At 36.4% G+C, this 13974-nt stretch overlaps 1 protein-coding gene across 1 annotated transcript; it reads left to right on the forward strand.

Annotated features, from left to right (window-relative positions):
• The first annotated feature begins 990 nt into the window (after positions 1-990).
• On the forward strand, positions 991-12954 carry LOC127948343 (ras-related protein Rab-5C-like). Its single transcript, XM_052544769.1, has 6 exons — positions 991-1138; positions 6758-7086; positions 9215-9366; positions 11036-11158; positions 11236-11329; positions 11525-12954. The coding sequence occupies exons 2-6, from the start codon at positions 6918-6920 to the stop codon at positions 11650-11652; spliced, it is 666 nt and encodes a 221-aa protein (XP_052400729.1). The 5' UTR covers positions 991-1138; positions 6758-6917; the 3' UTR covers positions 11653-12954.
• Positions 12955-13974: the final 1020 nt, after the last annotated feature.

Here is a 13974-nt window from a genome sequence, read left to right on the forward strand (position 1 = left end):
CCTTGAGCACGTGCACAGCTGATCTTGTGTTCAGGATAAGATTGTTATTACAAAGCATCAGTCCGTTTACCAGCACAAGTCTACAGAGCAGATGTAAATCTCTGATCTTGATGTAGCATTTTATTACCTTATATTATTAAATATGATAAATGACTGTATGTCTTAACTGATTTATGTGGTTAATAAAGTCAGTTTTGTTTATTTATATTATCAAATTAAAACAGAATTGAAAACTAATATGCTTTCAGACACTAAAATGGCAAAGAAAGGAAGAAAGAAGGAAAGAATAACATAAAATAAATCTTAATCAACACTGTCATGCAATGGTATGGTCAGATATGCCTTGGGCTTATTATTATTATTATTATTATTATTATTTTTATTTTATTTATTTATTTTTAATACATTCTAAAATGTTTAAGTTTCAGTATTTTTTCTTTAATAAAATAATAATAATAATATATATATATATATATATATATATATATATATATATATATATATATATATATATATATATATATATATATATATATATATATATATATATGTATATGTGTGTGTGTGTGTGTGTGTGTGTGTGTGTGTGTATATATAATTCTCTTTGGCATTAATTTGCTTTAATTATTATTATTAGTAGTAGTAGTAGTAGTAAATCAACATAAACTTATTTTAGTTAGTTACCAGGCAGTGTTTTAACTAGTTTTAGGTTTAGTTAAAAAACATCACTGCCTAACATAACAAGTTAGAAGTCAAAAAAAGAAAGAAAGAAAAAAAAAACATTTTTGGTAATGACACCTAAAAACCTGTACTCGGAACATGGAAAAATAATTAATTGTAGCCCTAATTTGAAATTTAATATTTCCATACTTAAAATTAGGAAATTGTGTAAAAAAAAACGTGATTAAAGGCTAAAGAAAAAGTTTACATTTATAATAATCTAGTCGTTGATGAGAAATATCAAACAAGCCCCTCCTCCTCGGAAGAAGGCGTATTACGGAAGTTCGTCCCTCAAAGCGGAAGTGAAGGCCAAGGCCCGTCGACTGGAGATACTAGAGGCGGCAGGAGAGGAATTTTCTCTCAGCCTGACAGCCAGGGATTTGACAGAAAGAGAAAGGCGCCGCACTCATATCTCAAGGTAACCGCTGTCTGGTTTTGGCACTGATATTATTATTGATAGATTGTTGTTAGCTGGTCGTGGTTTACTGATACAGCGGAACTGTCAAGACTGTTAGCCGAAGCCCATGACGCTCCTGAGCCGCTCCTCTGGATCTTCCCCTCGGCGACGTAATGAAGGAATAACTCGGGCCTCTCGATCTTATTCTAGATATGAATCTTACGGCGAAAGATCCGTTTAATGCAGAAGGCTTGTATGGGTGTTTGTACAGATATATATGTGTGTGTGATCATCATCAGCAGCAGCAGCTCTGAAGTTTGACCATCTGCAGCAGGGCTTCCTTGTTTTCACGGCTAGTCATTTGACCGTTGTGATGCCGCAGACACACGCATCTGCCTGCTGTCGCAAAGAGCCGATTGTATCGCGATCAGCAAGGTGATACTTCTTCAAACGTACATCTACATGTATTTTTATCTCCTTCAAAAACTTTCCCGAAGGCCGTTTTTATCAGTGAAGCAGGTTCAGTTTAGAGCTTGTGGTCAGACTCCGAGCTCGTGGAAGGCGCAGATCAGAAGTGAAAGACGTAGGACTTCATGAGGAAGTCAATAATGTGGCCTGAGGAGGCTTGATTGACAGGTCAGCTGGATGAGTCATCACTGAAGATCGCACATACATTGATTCACATGAGCCTACAGCTATAAGACAATATGTTTTTAAGCTTCTCAAAGTCATATATATATACACTATGTATAATATTGTGTTATATATTGCACAAAAATGCTGCAATATGTACTGTGTAGTGAAAAAAATGTAAAGTTTAGGCGGATCATGCTTTTATTCACATATAAACAGTGATCATTGCACCTATAAAGAGCATGTCAAATATGGTAAATCTGGAAGCTCACATATTTGAGCACCCATGTTTATTAATTATTATAAATAAATAAATAATCAATGCATTATTTAATAAAACTTCATATTTAAAACAGAATGTGTGTTAATTCTGTGTATGTAGTAATAATAACTATTAACTGTATTTGAATAATTATGATTATGTATTTGAGCTAAGCAGAATAATTTTTCTGTTCTTGGTAATGAACTGCTGTTTTTTTTTTTTTTTTTTTTACTGTTTATCATGTCTTACAAGTTTATAATTAGTATACCTGTTCATACTTGTACAACTTTTTTCCTCCTTTGTTTGTCAGTAATGAATGTTCACCTTTGATACGGTGAGGATTTGAAATCTTATATAATGCCTGTCCTGTTGTGCATAGTGAACTTTTGTTCAGCAGAGGCACTTGATGCACACATGACTGCAGAAAGTCTTGCTTCAGCACTGTTTTAAAGTCCCATAATTCCATTGTCTTTGAGATATAATAATGTGTTGTGTCTTATTTGTGGTTTGGTTAGTTTTAGTGTGTGAGGGTACACCTAATGCTTAACATAAGTAGCATGTGATGTGAATGAATATAGAAAGAGACTTCATTCCGATGTTAATGTGTGACACTTTCTTGTTTCGCCTGACGCTGCAGGTGAGCAAACAGGAACAGAATATTACTTTCATCTCCTAGTTCTGCTCCGGAGAGCAAAGTGGCTTTTCCCAGCATGCTTTGTGACTGCATGAGGCATTTTAGGACATCAAAAAGGCTGTTTTTGTATTTCTTCCATTAGAGCTATCAAATTAAAATTTCTTTGCTCATTGGATTGAAATGGCCATTGCCAAATATTGTGGCTGTTACAGATGACTCCTATATGTTGAAATTGAGGGTTTTATGAGAAACCAGTGTGTGATCAAGGTTATTTTTTTGCTATTGAGTGTTTTCCCTTTCTCTCCATTTATGATTAGGACTCTGCCAATTAAACTGTTTTACACGGGGTTTGCAGGAAGCTGCATGTTAGTGTGTTAAATCACTAACATGCAAATACAAGGTTCACAAAGTGAGTATTGCAGTTATGATTTACAGGGAATAGTTTTTGTAATTATAATTTTTGTATTTGTTATCTTTAGCTAAATAATTTTGCTTTGGTGTTGTTATTGTTAGTTAAAATAAGGCCCTATGATTTCTGCGATACGGAAACCAGTCATAAAAATTGAATTTACAGTTTAACACGGAATGTCATGGAAATTTTCAAATTGTAAAAGAATTAATAAAAAGTATGTCTTAAGATTACACTTAAATCAAATTGCGGTTTCGTCTCTTAAACACATGCTGAAGCGCGGTAACACTCGCTGTGTTTTCAGCATCTGCTGTCTCTCTGAATGAGGACATTAACTTAAGAACAACATCTCCAGAACTGTTCTGAGAGCCATTTCATGAGCATCATCACATACACAGAAGGTGTTCGCAACAACCCGTCAATTTAAAATGTGGTTTTATTTGAATTGTATTTTTCAGTAGAATGTACATAACCTACTTCTATTAAAATGAAACAAACATAATTTAAGGAATAATCACACAACATTTCTTCTTCAGGTTTTAATTTTAATAGTAAATCCCATTTGTTTGTCAAAAAATAAAGTTTGATTAACTTTCAATAATTAAAAGATAAATCAAATGAATGTTTTATGCCTTCAGTTGATAACCAGAAAAATGTAAATACACAACACAGAATTTCTCAGGGGAAAAAAATTCATAAGACTTCTTTAAGAAAAGCTTGAATAAAATAAGCTGTTTTATGCATTCAAATAATTAGACATGCTAAAACAGAATTTGCTAATTATAAAAACGAAAACATTTAATTGGGCCCTAAACACAATTATTCTAAAACTTTTGAAAATGTAGGAAAAATGAAAATGTATATGTTTCATGATTTTAATTAATCAGGTGTGATTTTTGATTAATATAATTGAATTAAATCATTGAAAAGAAGCAGAGAAGAATGTAAAAAATTAAACGGAATTTAAGAAAAAATAAAACTGATTTCATAGGGCGCTAATAAAACTAAGAAGAAATAAAATACAAATATTACATGAAAAAAAGAAAAAGTATATTAAACTTTCTAAAGCAGTAGTTTGCAGCAGCAGCAGTTAGGCAGGGTGTGGGTGTGGTGTTATCTGTGTTTGCTCTGCAGAATTAAAATGACTTCTTACAGTAGATATAGACAGTCCTCTCTAACACACCTTATCAGACATGTGTTTAGTGATTAGGCTGCTTGCAGTCCTTTGTTGGTGATGCATGAGATTTCCTTCCAGCTGGTCAGTTTCCTGGATAGCATTTCCTATTTCCACACAGTTGTGATCTGAGAGGGTCAGTGAGCTGTTTGATGGGGGAGGGACCGTATTATTGCAGTCCTTGTTGGCTTTACCACAGCACTGTGTATTCAGCACATATCATGCGATTTCACATGAACAGGAAATGAGCCAAATGAATTGGAATGCTGGTGACAGCTTTTCAGGTCGACACATGTACGCACAGGTATCTTTCGATTAGGTGGCCTCGCTGAAAAGATGACAGGAAGTGTGAATCAGGTAATTCAAGTTCTGATAGTAGCAGATTAAAATACCATGTCAGGAAATTACAGCGCTCTGTGGAATTTCATCTGTCTTTATCTGGTATTTGGTGACTTCATCTTTGAGCAAAAGGGTGTTACAGTGAAGAGAGTTATTATGGTCTTTCCATCGTCTCGAGTCTGACGTCATTAATGAACTTACTTAACTATTGCTGCAAGGTCAATTATGAAGTATGTCCATCTAATTATAAGATGCTTTGGTTCTTTGTTAAAAAGCAGTAAAGCAGAACATCAGAATTATTCTCTAGTCTGCTGAATGCTTTTGCTGGTGATGGTTATTTCATTTATTTTTTTTAAGGCATTTAATGGGCCAATGAGGTTTCTTAAAGTCATTAAACAAGCATTAAAACAGATGTTTTAATAAATATGTTTGATTTAACTTTAAAAAAAAATTTTTAAGTGTTAATCTTGTTAAATGGTCTCTGTCCTCTTCAGCCCAAAAAATTGTAATCATTTAGAGATCATGTGTGAACAGGACCTTTTCAAAAGGTACATTTTTGAAAGGTCAGTAAATCAGCTCTGGCCATTTTCAGCTATGAGAAGGTGTAACGTTCCCAGTAAATGACCAGTATGATGCCAGTTTGAGCATGTACCAGGTCTGAATGCGCTGACGTAAGACGTTTTGGCCGATCATAAAGCTCTGTCAGAGCTGTTTACAGTATGATGGGCTGCTTTTGTTTGTTATAAACATGCACTAGATGGACATCTGTCCATTCATTGTGCATCTCATACTTGAGACCGTTCATCATTGCTGCAGGTCTGCATTTTCTGTTACGTACTATATTAACTATGAAATGTTTTGTGTTTTTAATGTTAATGTTTACATTAATTTTAATGTCATTTCCAATGGGGGTTCCTCTTATAAAAATAAAATAAATAAATCCTTTCAATATTGAGAGTGATTAAAAAAAAAAAATAATAAATAAATATTCAGACTGTCTATTTAATCAATGTTTTGCTTTGTAAAAGCTCTGGTGTGGTTTTGGTGAGTTTTTTTTGTTGTTTCTGTTGTTCCACTTTCTCCAGCGTGGCATGAAGGTGTACTTTGCAGAAGTGTGTGTGTGTGTGTGTGTGTGAGGGTTTCTAAACCTCCGTCACATGCTTTAGATTAGGCTGAACCTCAAGACCTGATGCTGGCAGTGACATCTCACTCTCCATAATCACTTTTTTTCATTGCCAACTACTTCAGTTGACCTTTTCCTGCAGTCATTACCAGGATATATACAGGTTAAAATGAAAATGTTGTTCATGTTACCGCCTCTGATGGCCTACCTGAATATTCTCCTACAGTAGATGAAGATCTGTCCATCCGGTTATTGACTTCTGTCTTCTCTTGACTCGTACCTACAGCTGAAAGAAAATCTGCCTCTGTTTTTAACAAGCTCCAATACTGACCTCAGAGTTACTGTTATTTCTTCTTTCTGTATCTCTTTCTTTTATAATAATCCCACTCATTTTCACTCCTCTTTATTCTCTCGGTTGCTTTAGTGATCTACTTTAGCTCTGTTGTCTGTATTTGGCTTCAGAGAATCCGTGGAACTTTTCTAATAACCAAAGGTTACACCGAACACCCAGTGTGCAAGAAAACAAATGTTTCAGGAGGTGCAAATAATCTGACAGCCTAAAGAAGGTGTGATGCCACAGTCTGTTGTCCATCATTTGTTTTGAAGCTGAGCTGAATGTGGGTCCGTGGTATGCTCTGAATGACAAATATACACACACAAAATACAAACAGGTTCTGACCTGTTTTCTGCAACTTATCATTCGATATGGTGCAGATCATTTTCGACAACCGAGAAGTGTAGGTTATTTGGGGAACTAGGTTAGTGTCTGTGTGACATGACAGTCTGATATTTACTTTGTGTGTTTTTGTATTGATGTTTTAACTGTAATTGCAGTGCAGTGTGGGTGGAATCTGTAAAGGGGGCTGTTTTGTGACGGTGAGGTTTATTGAAGCATTATGGGGTAGTGTTAATGGTTCGTGCGCTGGAATGTTGTGATCGCTGATAACCACCTGTAATGAGTCCGTCATTTCCGTTCACTCAACTAGAGAGCATCACAGTCCAGTCATTTATTATATGGCCATTTATATCTTTTGTTGATCAACTTTCTTTTTCCTTTTTCCTCTAGGTTTGTTCATCCAGTAGGGGCCATCTCTCCATCTTTCTCTCCCTTTCTCACCCTGGTTCTCTCTCTCGAACCCATCCTCCCCTGAGCTCCACTGATCCTGGTTCAGGACCCCTCTCAGATCCAGTCAGCCCTCTCCTCTCCTGTTGTCCGGCCTGTTGGCATGGCGGGGCGAGGTGGACCAGCGCGGACCAATGGTGCCGCCCCCGTCGGGAACAAAATATGCCAGTTCAAACTGGTCTTGCTGGGAGAGTCTGCCGTGGGCAAGTCCAGCCTGGTGCTGCGTTTCGTCAAAGGCCAGTTCCACGAGTATCAGGAGAGCACCATCGGAGGTTAGCCGGAGTCTGTTTATGTCTAAGCCTATACTTTCTATAGATGGATGAATTTCCTCACACTTTTGAATATTAACATTAAATTTTAGGGATGCACAATATATATATAGTTACCTAATAATCAGTTGTGGGCCTTTGTTAGAGGTTTTTTATTTTAGGCGATATCGCCTATTTAATTCTGATGCTCATTTCTGCCTATTTTTACATTTAGAGGATCTAACAGTTTTTTTCTTTTTAAAGATAACCTTCAGTGAAAATATTCTAATTAAAAAAAAAAAAAACTGTTGATTATCTCCTTTAGAAGACTGGCTACAGGATCATATCTTCTAATGTAACACCTTACTGGTAGTGAGAAGACACTCAATATAGAGCACACTGTCTTCATGTACGAGGCTGTGTTGATGTGTGGTGAGAGGGCTGGGCTCGCTCAGAAGCAGACGAGCTGGTTCTTACTCGCTAATCACATGACTACCACATGAGTTATACTGCAGTGTTAAACAGACACGCATTTATACATGTGCACACATCAGATCTCATAACCAAACACGCATGTATGCTGTATACACCTTGAGATGGTATTCATTTTTACATTTTACTAGATTTATGTTATACACTGTTTTAATTAATTACATGGACAAAGAGAGCAAAGAGGAAGGCGACCAGAAGGAAAGGGAAACAGTCAACAATGGGATTTCCTGAGTGTGTGTGTGCTAGTGTGTCCCTCCGTTTTTAAGTCATCAGCGTCTCAGAGAATCTTTAAGAGTGTTAGATTTTCACTAGAAAGAGATCCATTCTAGAATAAAGCCAGGCACGAGGAAAGAAAAGTGCTGGGAGAGACATTTGGTACAGGCAGGATACCACATGCTTACTCAAGGCTGACAATAAGGAAATCCTCAGCACTTTTTTGTTTGTCCTTCTACATATTTTCCTTCAATGCCATCATCCTGTCGTCAGTGAGCAGGTCAAAGATCGCAATGCTCGTTGCTGTGGAGGAATTAATGTGAGCTACAAACATGTGACCGTGGCACCTCACTCAGCACAAAGTCTTTCTTATTGTCCACTTCTGCACACTTCCTGTGTCTGCGTCATTTGAATGTGCTCTGAGATCTACATGCTTGTCTGTGCAAATGTCACTATTGTGATGGTCAAGTGTTCAGGGAGGTTGCCAAAGTGTTTCTGTGTTGTTGTTAAGGTGTTAGTTGTGGTTAGCATGTTGCTAGTTGTTTGGTCGGGTGTCATCTCACATCTTATATTTTTATATATGTATACATTACTACTTGGGGTATTTTATTTTTTATTATTATAATTTTTTTAAAAGAAGTCTCATATGCTCACCAAGGCTGCATTTATTTGATTGAAAATGCAGTAAAAACAGTCATTGTGAAATATTATTGCAATTTCAATTTTTATTATAAATCTTAATTAATTTATTACAGTGATTTCAAAGCTGAATTTTCAGCAACATTACTCCAGTCTTCAGTGTCCGGATTCTTCAGAAATAATACTAATATTACTAATATTTATACTAATATAATACTAATAATAGTTGTGCTGCTTCATTTTTTATTTTTTATTTTTAAATAGAAACTATGACGTGAACAGAATTTATATGAAACAAATCTTTTGTAACATTACAAATGTATTTACTGTCACTTGACTTTTGATTCATTTAAAAATCATTCCTTTAAAAAAAAATGACCCCCAAACATTTGAACAGTAGTCTATGAGCAATAATAATGGTTGCGCTTACATTAGCACTATTACTAAATAAACCAAGTGCTAAATATAAACTTAATGAGATGCATTTTAAAAAAGGGAACTTTCTGTTCCCTTTGACTGTGATCTCATTTCTAACCCTTCTGCTCAGGAAATCTCGATGTAAAAAGCAACTTTCAAATGTCGCCTGAACTTTTTGCCATCCCTCCCCACATAACTGTACATTAAACGTCAGATAACCTAATGATGATGGTCTGATCATGATCATGATTCTTATTCTTCCTCTGCTCTGAACATGTCCAGCCTTACATAGCTCAGCAGTAAGGATGTGCTAAAATTATGATTTTGAGCATATGAACTGATACGCATTAGCGTCATGTCATAAACATTTCTGTTCCTCTTTCCTTTCTAGCTGCTTTCCTCACACAGACAGTCTGCCTGGATGATACAACAGTAAAGTTTGAGATTTGGGACACAGCCGGACAGGAGCGATATCATAGCCTGGCCCCTATGTACTACAGAGGAGCCCAAGCAGCCATTGTCGTCTATGACATTACTAACACAGTAAGTGCCCGTGATTATGAAGTCAAAACCTTGAAGTTTGAGTTGAATCAGACAGGTGTATTGTACCGCCGATCATTCGCCAGCTGAGGGTTACGTGGCACCTCAGCTGCAATGTGACTTTGCCAGCCATGCATTGGCTCTAATAAATGCTTACATCATGCCATTGTGCTCAGCTGGAGGGTAAGGTCTGAATAATAAGGTTTCACCTGACTGACTGCTGGGGTTAATTATTATTCTGTAGGATACAGTAAGACCTTTGCTCAAAGTCAAGCAAGTCACAGTGGCAATGAAGTTCTTGTTGGCAACCTTAAAGGACATAAATGTCTGTTGGCAGTGTGTGATCACAACCACCCTACAATGATAAAAATCCACCCACTCCTTATAAGACTTTGTATTAGCAGAGACCCTGCCCTAAGTGAGCCGCACACAATCCTTCATGTGTATCTTCTTGCTAGAGGAGTAAAAGCAGCATTCAAGTTAGAAATACATTCTTATTAAAGGGGTCATCAGATGCCCATTTTCTGCAAGTTTATATTATTCTTTGGGTCGTAATGAAAAGTCTGTAACAGTTTGGTTAAAATTTCTCAATGGTTGTGTAAAAAACACCTTTTTACCCTATCTTTTCAGAGCTCAGAGTTTTTTTTTTTCTGTTTTGTAGCATTTTCCTTTAAATGTTAATGAGCTCTGCTGACCCCGCCCATCTCTTCCGAGCCACTCTCAGAGAGAATGTTTACTTTAGCCGCATTCTTCATGAAACTTGCTAATTAGCACATTATCAGAAAAGGCGATTTGCAAAGGTTTATTAAAAACTTATACTCACTTTTTCTGTTGGTGATGCTGGATCACAAATGATTCACATGAACATAGACTCGTTGAGGGGTGGGGAGCAGCAGCTCATTTGCATTTAAAGATACAGGCACGAAAATGGTGTGTTTCTGCTTCCTCTCAAAATAGGCATTTTTAAAATGATATAATACATTATCTGTGGGGTATTTTGAGCTGAAACGTCACAGGCACATTCTGGGGACATCTGCGACTTATATTACATCTTAAATAGGGGCAATATAGATCCCCTTTAAGAGATGTTTTTGTGTATGTGTGATTGTATTAAAATACAGTGTTTTATTTGTATTATGTAAATGTTTGTAGGTTTTTTTGTTTAGTTTTTTGGAATGCGTATGTATGTGTTTTTAGTAAATAAATAGCAATATCAGGTCATTAAAAATATATGACGCTAAAGCTGCAATTTTAATACAAAAAAAATTCAACATCATTACGCCAGTCTTCAGTGTCACACGATTCTTCAGAAATCATTCCGTTATGCTGATTTGGTGCTTAAGAAACAGTTCCTCTTATTTATTTTTTTATTGATTAATATTATTATTATTATTTTAAAGTTGTTGTTGTTGTTATTATTATCATTATTATGGTTAAAACAGTTGTGCTACTTAACATTTTTGTGGAAACCATGATAGATTTTTTTTCAGGTCTAAAAAGAACAGCATTTATTTGAATATTTTGTAATGTTATAAATGTCTTTATATCACCTTTACAAAAATGTATGCATCCTTACTGAATAAAAGCATTAATTAACAAATTATATATATATTTATTTTTTAAATTGTTTGTTTAACAATTAGTTCTCTGCTGTTTTTCTTTGCGCTCCTAGGACACGTTCACTAGAGCAAAGAACTGGGTGAAGGAGCTGCAGCGTCAGGCGAGTCCAAATATTGTTATTGCTCTGGCCGGCAACAAGGCAGACCTGGCCAACAAGAGAGCTGTTGACTTTCAGGTATATTTATATGTCCGCAAAACAACTTGTCAATCTACTTCTGATAGGCTATTGACCCATCCACATGCTTTCTTTAGGAGGCACAGGCATACGCAGACGACAACAGCCTACTCTTCATGGAGACGTCCGCAAAGACCGCCATGAATGTGAACGAGATATTCATGGCTATCGGTACGATCTCATCTCTCTTACTGACTCTCTTCAAGCCTGGGGCAAACACCGCAACATGACACCAGTTTCACCTGCCGCAAAAACGCTCAACCAGACACCACGCTTAGTCATTCAGAAACCACTGCTGATTTTATTCAGATCAAATCAACCTAGTATGTTTATGGAGAAACTTTCCTTCTCAATCTCTCCCTTTAGCCAAGAAGCTTCCGAAGAGCGAACCCCAGGGTGGATCAGGGAGTGCTGGACGGGCCAGAGGAGGGGTCGACCTACAGGAGACTGCACCTCAGGGCAGAAGCGGCCAGTGCTGTGGAGGCGGCAACTAACCAACGGACCAATCAGCTGGCAGATGCACCCAAGGACTGATACAGACACACACACACACAGTATGAATCCATAGTGTGAGATCCATTCACTTATGACCCAGCTCTAAACTATGGCCAGTTAGACTGTACCATACAGCTTCAGAACTGGAAACTGGCCATTGATACCCTTCTAAATCAACACGTTAATGTTTCGAACCGGTTATTCCTCCCAAAAACAGTACATGCACATTCAGATACAAACACAAGCCACGACATGTGTCTCTGCCATCTATGATTTTCAAAGGTATTCGATTTGCCTGCGTAGAGCTTTGACAAAGCAAAAAGAGACAAACATGTGATCAGATCTAACCAATCACACTTAAGACAAAAGAAATTCCAGACTGCTGCTGGTGGAAAAACGAGTTGTCTCTCCTTTGTATCTCCTTATCCTCTCATTTGCTCGTTTGAATGAAAAATTTAGTGGCGACGCCACTATTCAAACTCACTCTCCCTTTTGGTGGATGCATACTGCCAGTATTGAGTTACACCTCATTTTTCTGCTCTCCTTGATCACATCCCTCCTTTGTCTGAGAGAGGAAAGGTCGGAGAATGAGATGAAAAAGGCTATTTTCCATCTATGTCAGGCTGTTCTGTAGATCCTGTATTATTTCTGTTGTATTAGTCTCTCAGACGTCCGCTACTCCAGCACAAATGAAACCAGTATATGATTTGATAGGCTAGACTTCTTTTCTAATCATTTGCATATATTTACTTGTATATCTAAATGCATTAACAGGTGGTATGACTCCAATTTGGTGTTGTTTTTTTCCCCTTTTGCATTAATGAAATTTTTTTGAAATCAGACTTGGAGAAAACACAGGCAAAATCAGCCTCCGCCGACCAAAATCACACACATTTACAAGGGGGAAAAAAGAAGATAATATTGCTTTTTTTTTCTTTTCTTTATTTTCCTGTGAATATGACCCCAATCATTAACCATTTCAGTTCAGCACCTTTGTAAGAATTTAATTGTTGTTGTTTTTTACTTATGGTCTCTTAGAGTGCACTGGGTATTTCTTTGTCCTCTGACAACATGTCATTTTCTATCAATATTGTTCCCTTCTGTTTAATGTCGCAGGACGTCTCTTTTGACCCACATTTTCAGCATCAGTTGTAACCTAGCACAATAAATGTGAACCGTGACCCAGACGTCTCAAGCAGGGTCTGAGGAACGAGGGAGGCAATGGACAAAAACAAATAAATGAAAAAACACAAACCTAATAGAACATGTAATTTTACCAATAAAGGAGGGGAAGGTATACATTCTGTTTGTCGTGTTGTTATTTCTAAATGTAGGTGGCAATCGTCCCTAAATATGGTTGGGAACGGAGAACTGTTTTTTTTTTTAATTATTCACAGTTAATAAATGGATTTAAAAGGTGATCATTTTCGTTAATGATTCTTGAATGTACATCTTTTGCTGATGTGCAGGGAGCATACAGTAGTAAGTAATGGTGAATTCACTACTATTATGCTAATCTTGTGCTGGCAGTTGTTTTGAGTTACTGATGCTATTGTATAAAATCACTGTTCACAGTCAATCATGATTAAGTTCATCCATGAGTGAAAGTGTCCAATAACAGGGTGGCTGCTCTGATTAGGCAAACAGTATTTGGCTGGTCACATGATCTTAACATGGCAGCCCCCCTGAGGGGACCGTCTATATGTACAGTAAAACCACTTTCATAAGGTAACAGAATAATTTGAATATTAGTATCATGTGTTCTTGATTTATAAGGAGAAACCTTGCTGAGTGCACCTTTAAGGTTTGTGAGACCATGTAGGTTCTGACTGGTAGTACTAAATGCAAATTAGTGTTGTTGTTAGTGATATTTTATCTAAATACATTTTGTTTATAAATTGTAAAATATATGCACTATTTAGGACCAATTTTTTAAGATTCAGAGAATTGAAAATATTAAAATGGGAGTGAACATAAAAAGGTGTTAACTGTTGAAAACAGAAATTATCTTTTAATTTAGAAACAGACTGCCAAGGTTAGTAAATGCAGAATAACTGTACCAGAAAGATTTCCATCCCTAGTCATAAATGTGTAGAACTTTTTTTATATTTAGCAAAAAGGTTTTTTGTTTTTTTCAGTCCAGACATTTTAGCCATATACCAAAATGCATTTTGCAACTAAATATAAGTTTAGAGTTTAGTTAAATATGTTTAAAAAAAAAAAAAAAAGTGACATATTGCAATAAGTAGCTCAAGTGTTTCATGCCCCCCAGTGGAAATGAATGTAACCTTTAATACTGTAGTACTGCCTATAATACTCCA

This window comes from Carassius gibelio, chromosome A3, assembly GCF_023724105.1.
Source record: "Carassius gibelio isolate Cgi1373 ecotype wild population from Czech Republic chromosome A3, carGib1.2-hapl.c, whole genome shotgun sequence".
NCBI lineage: Eukaryota > Metazoa > Chordata > Actinopteri > Cypriniformes > Cyprinidae > Carassius > Carassius gibelio.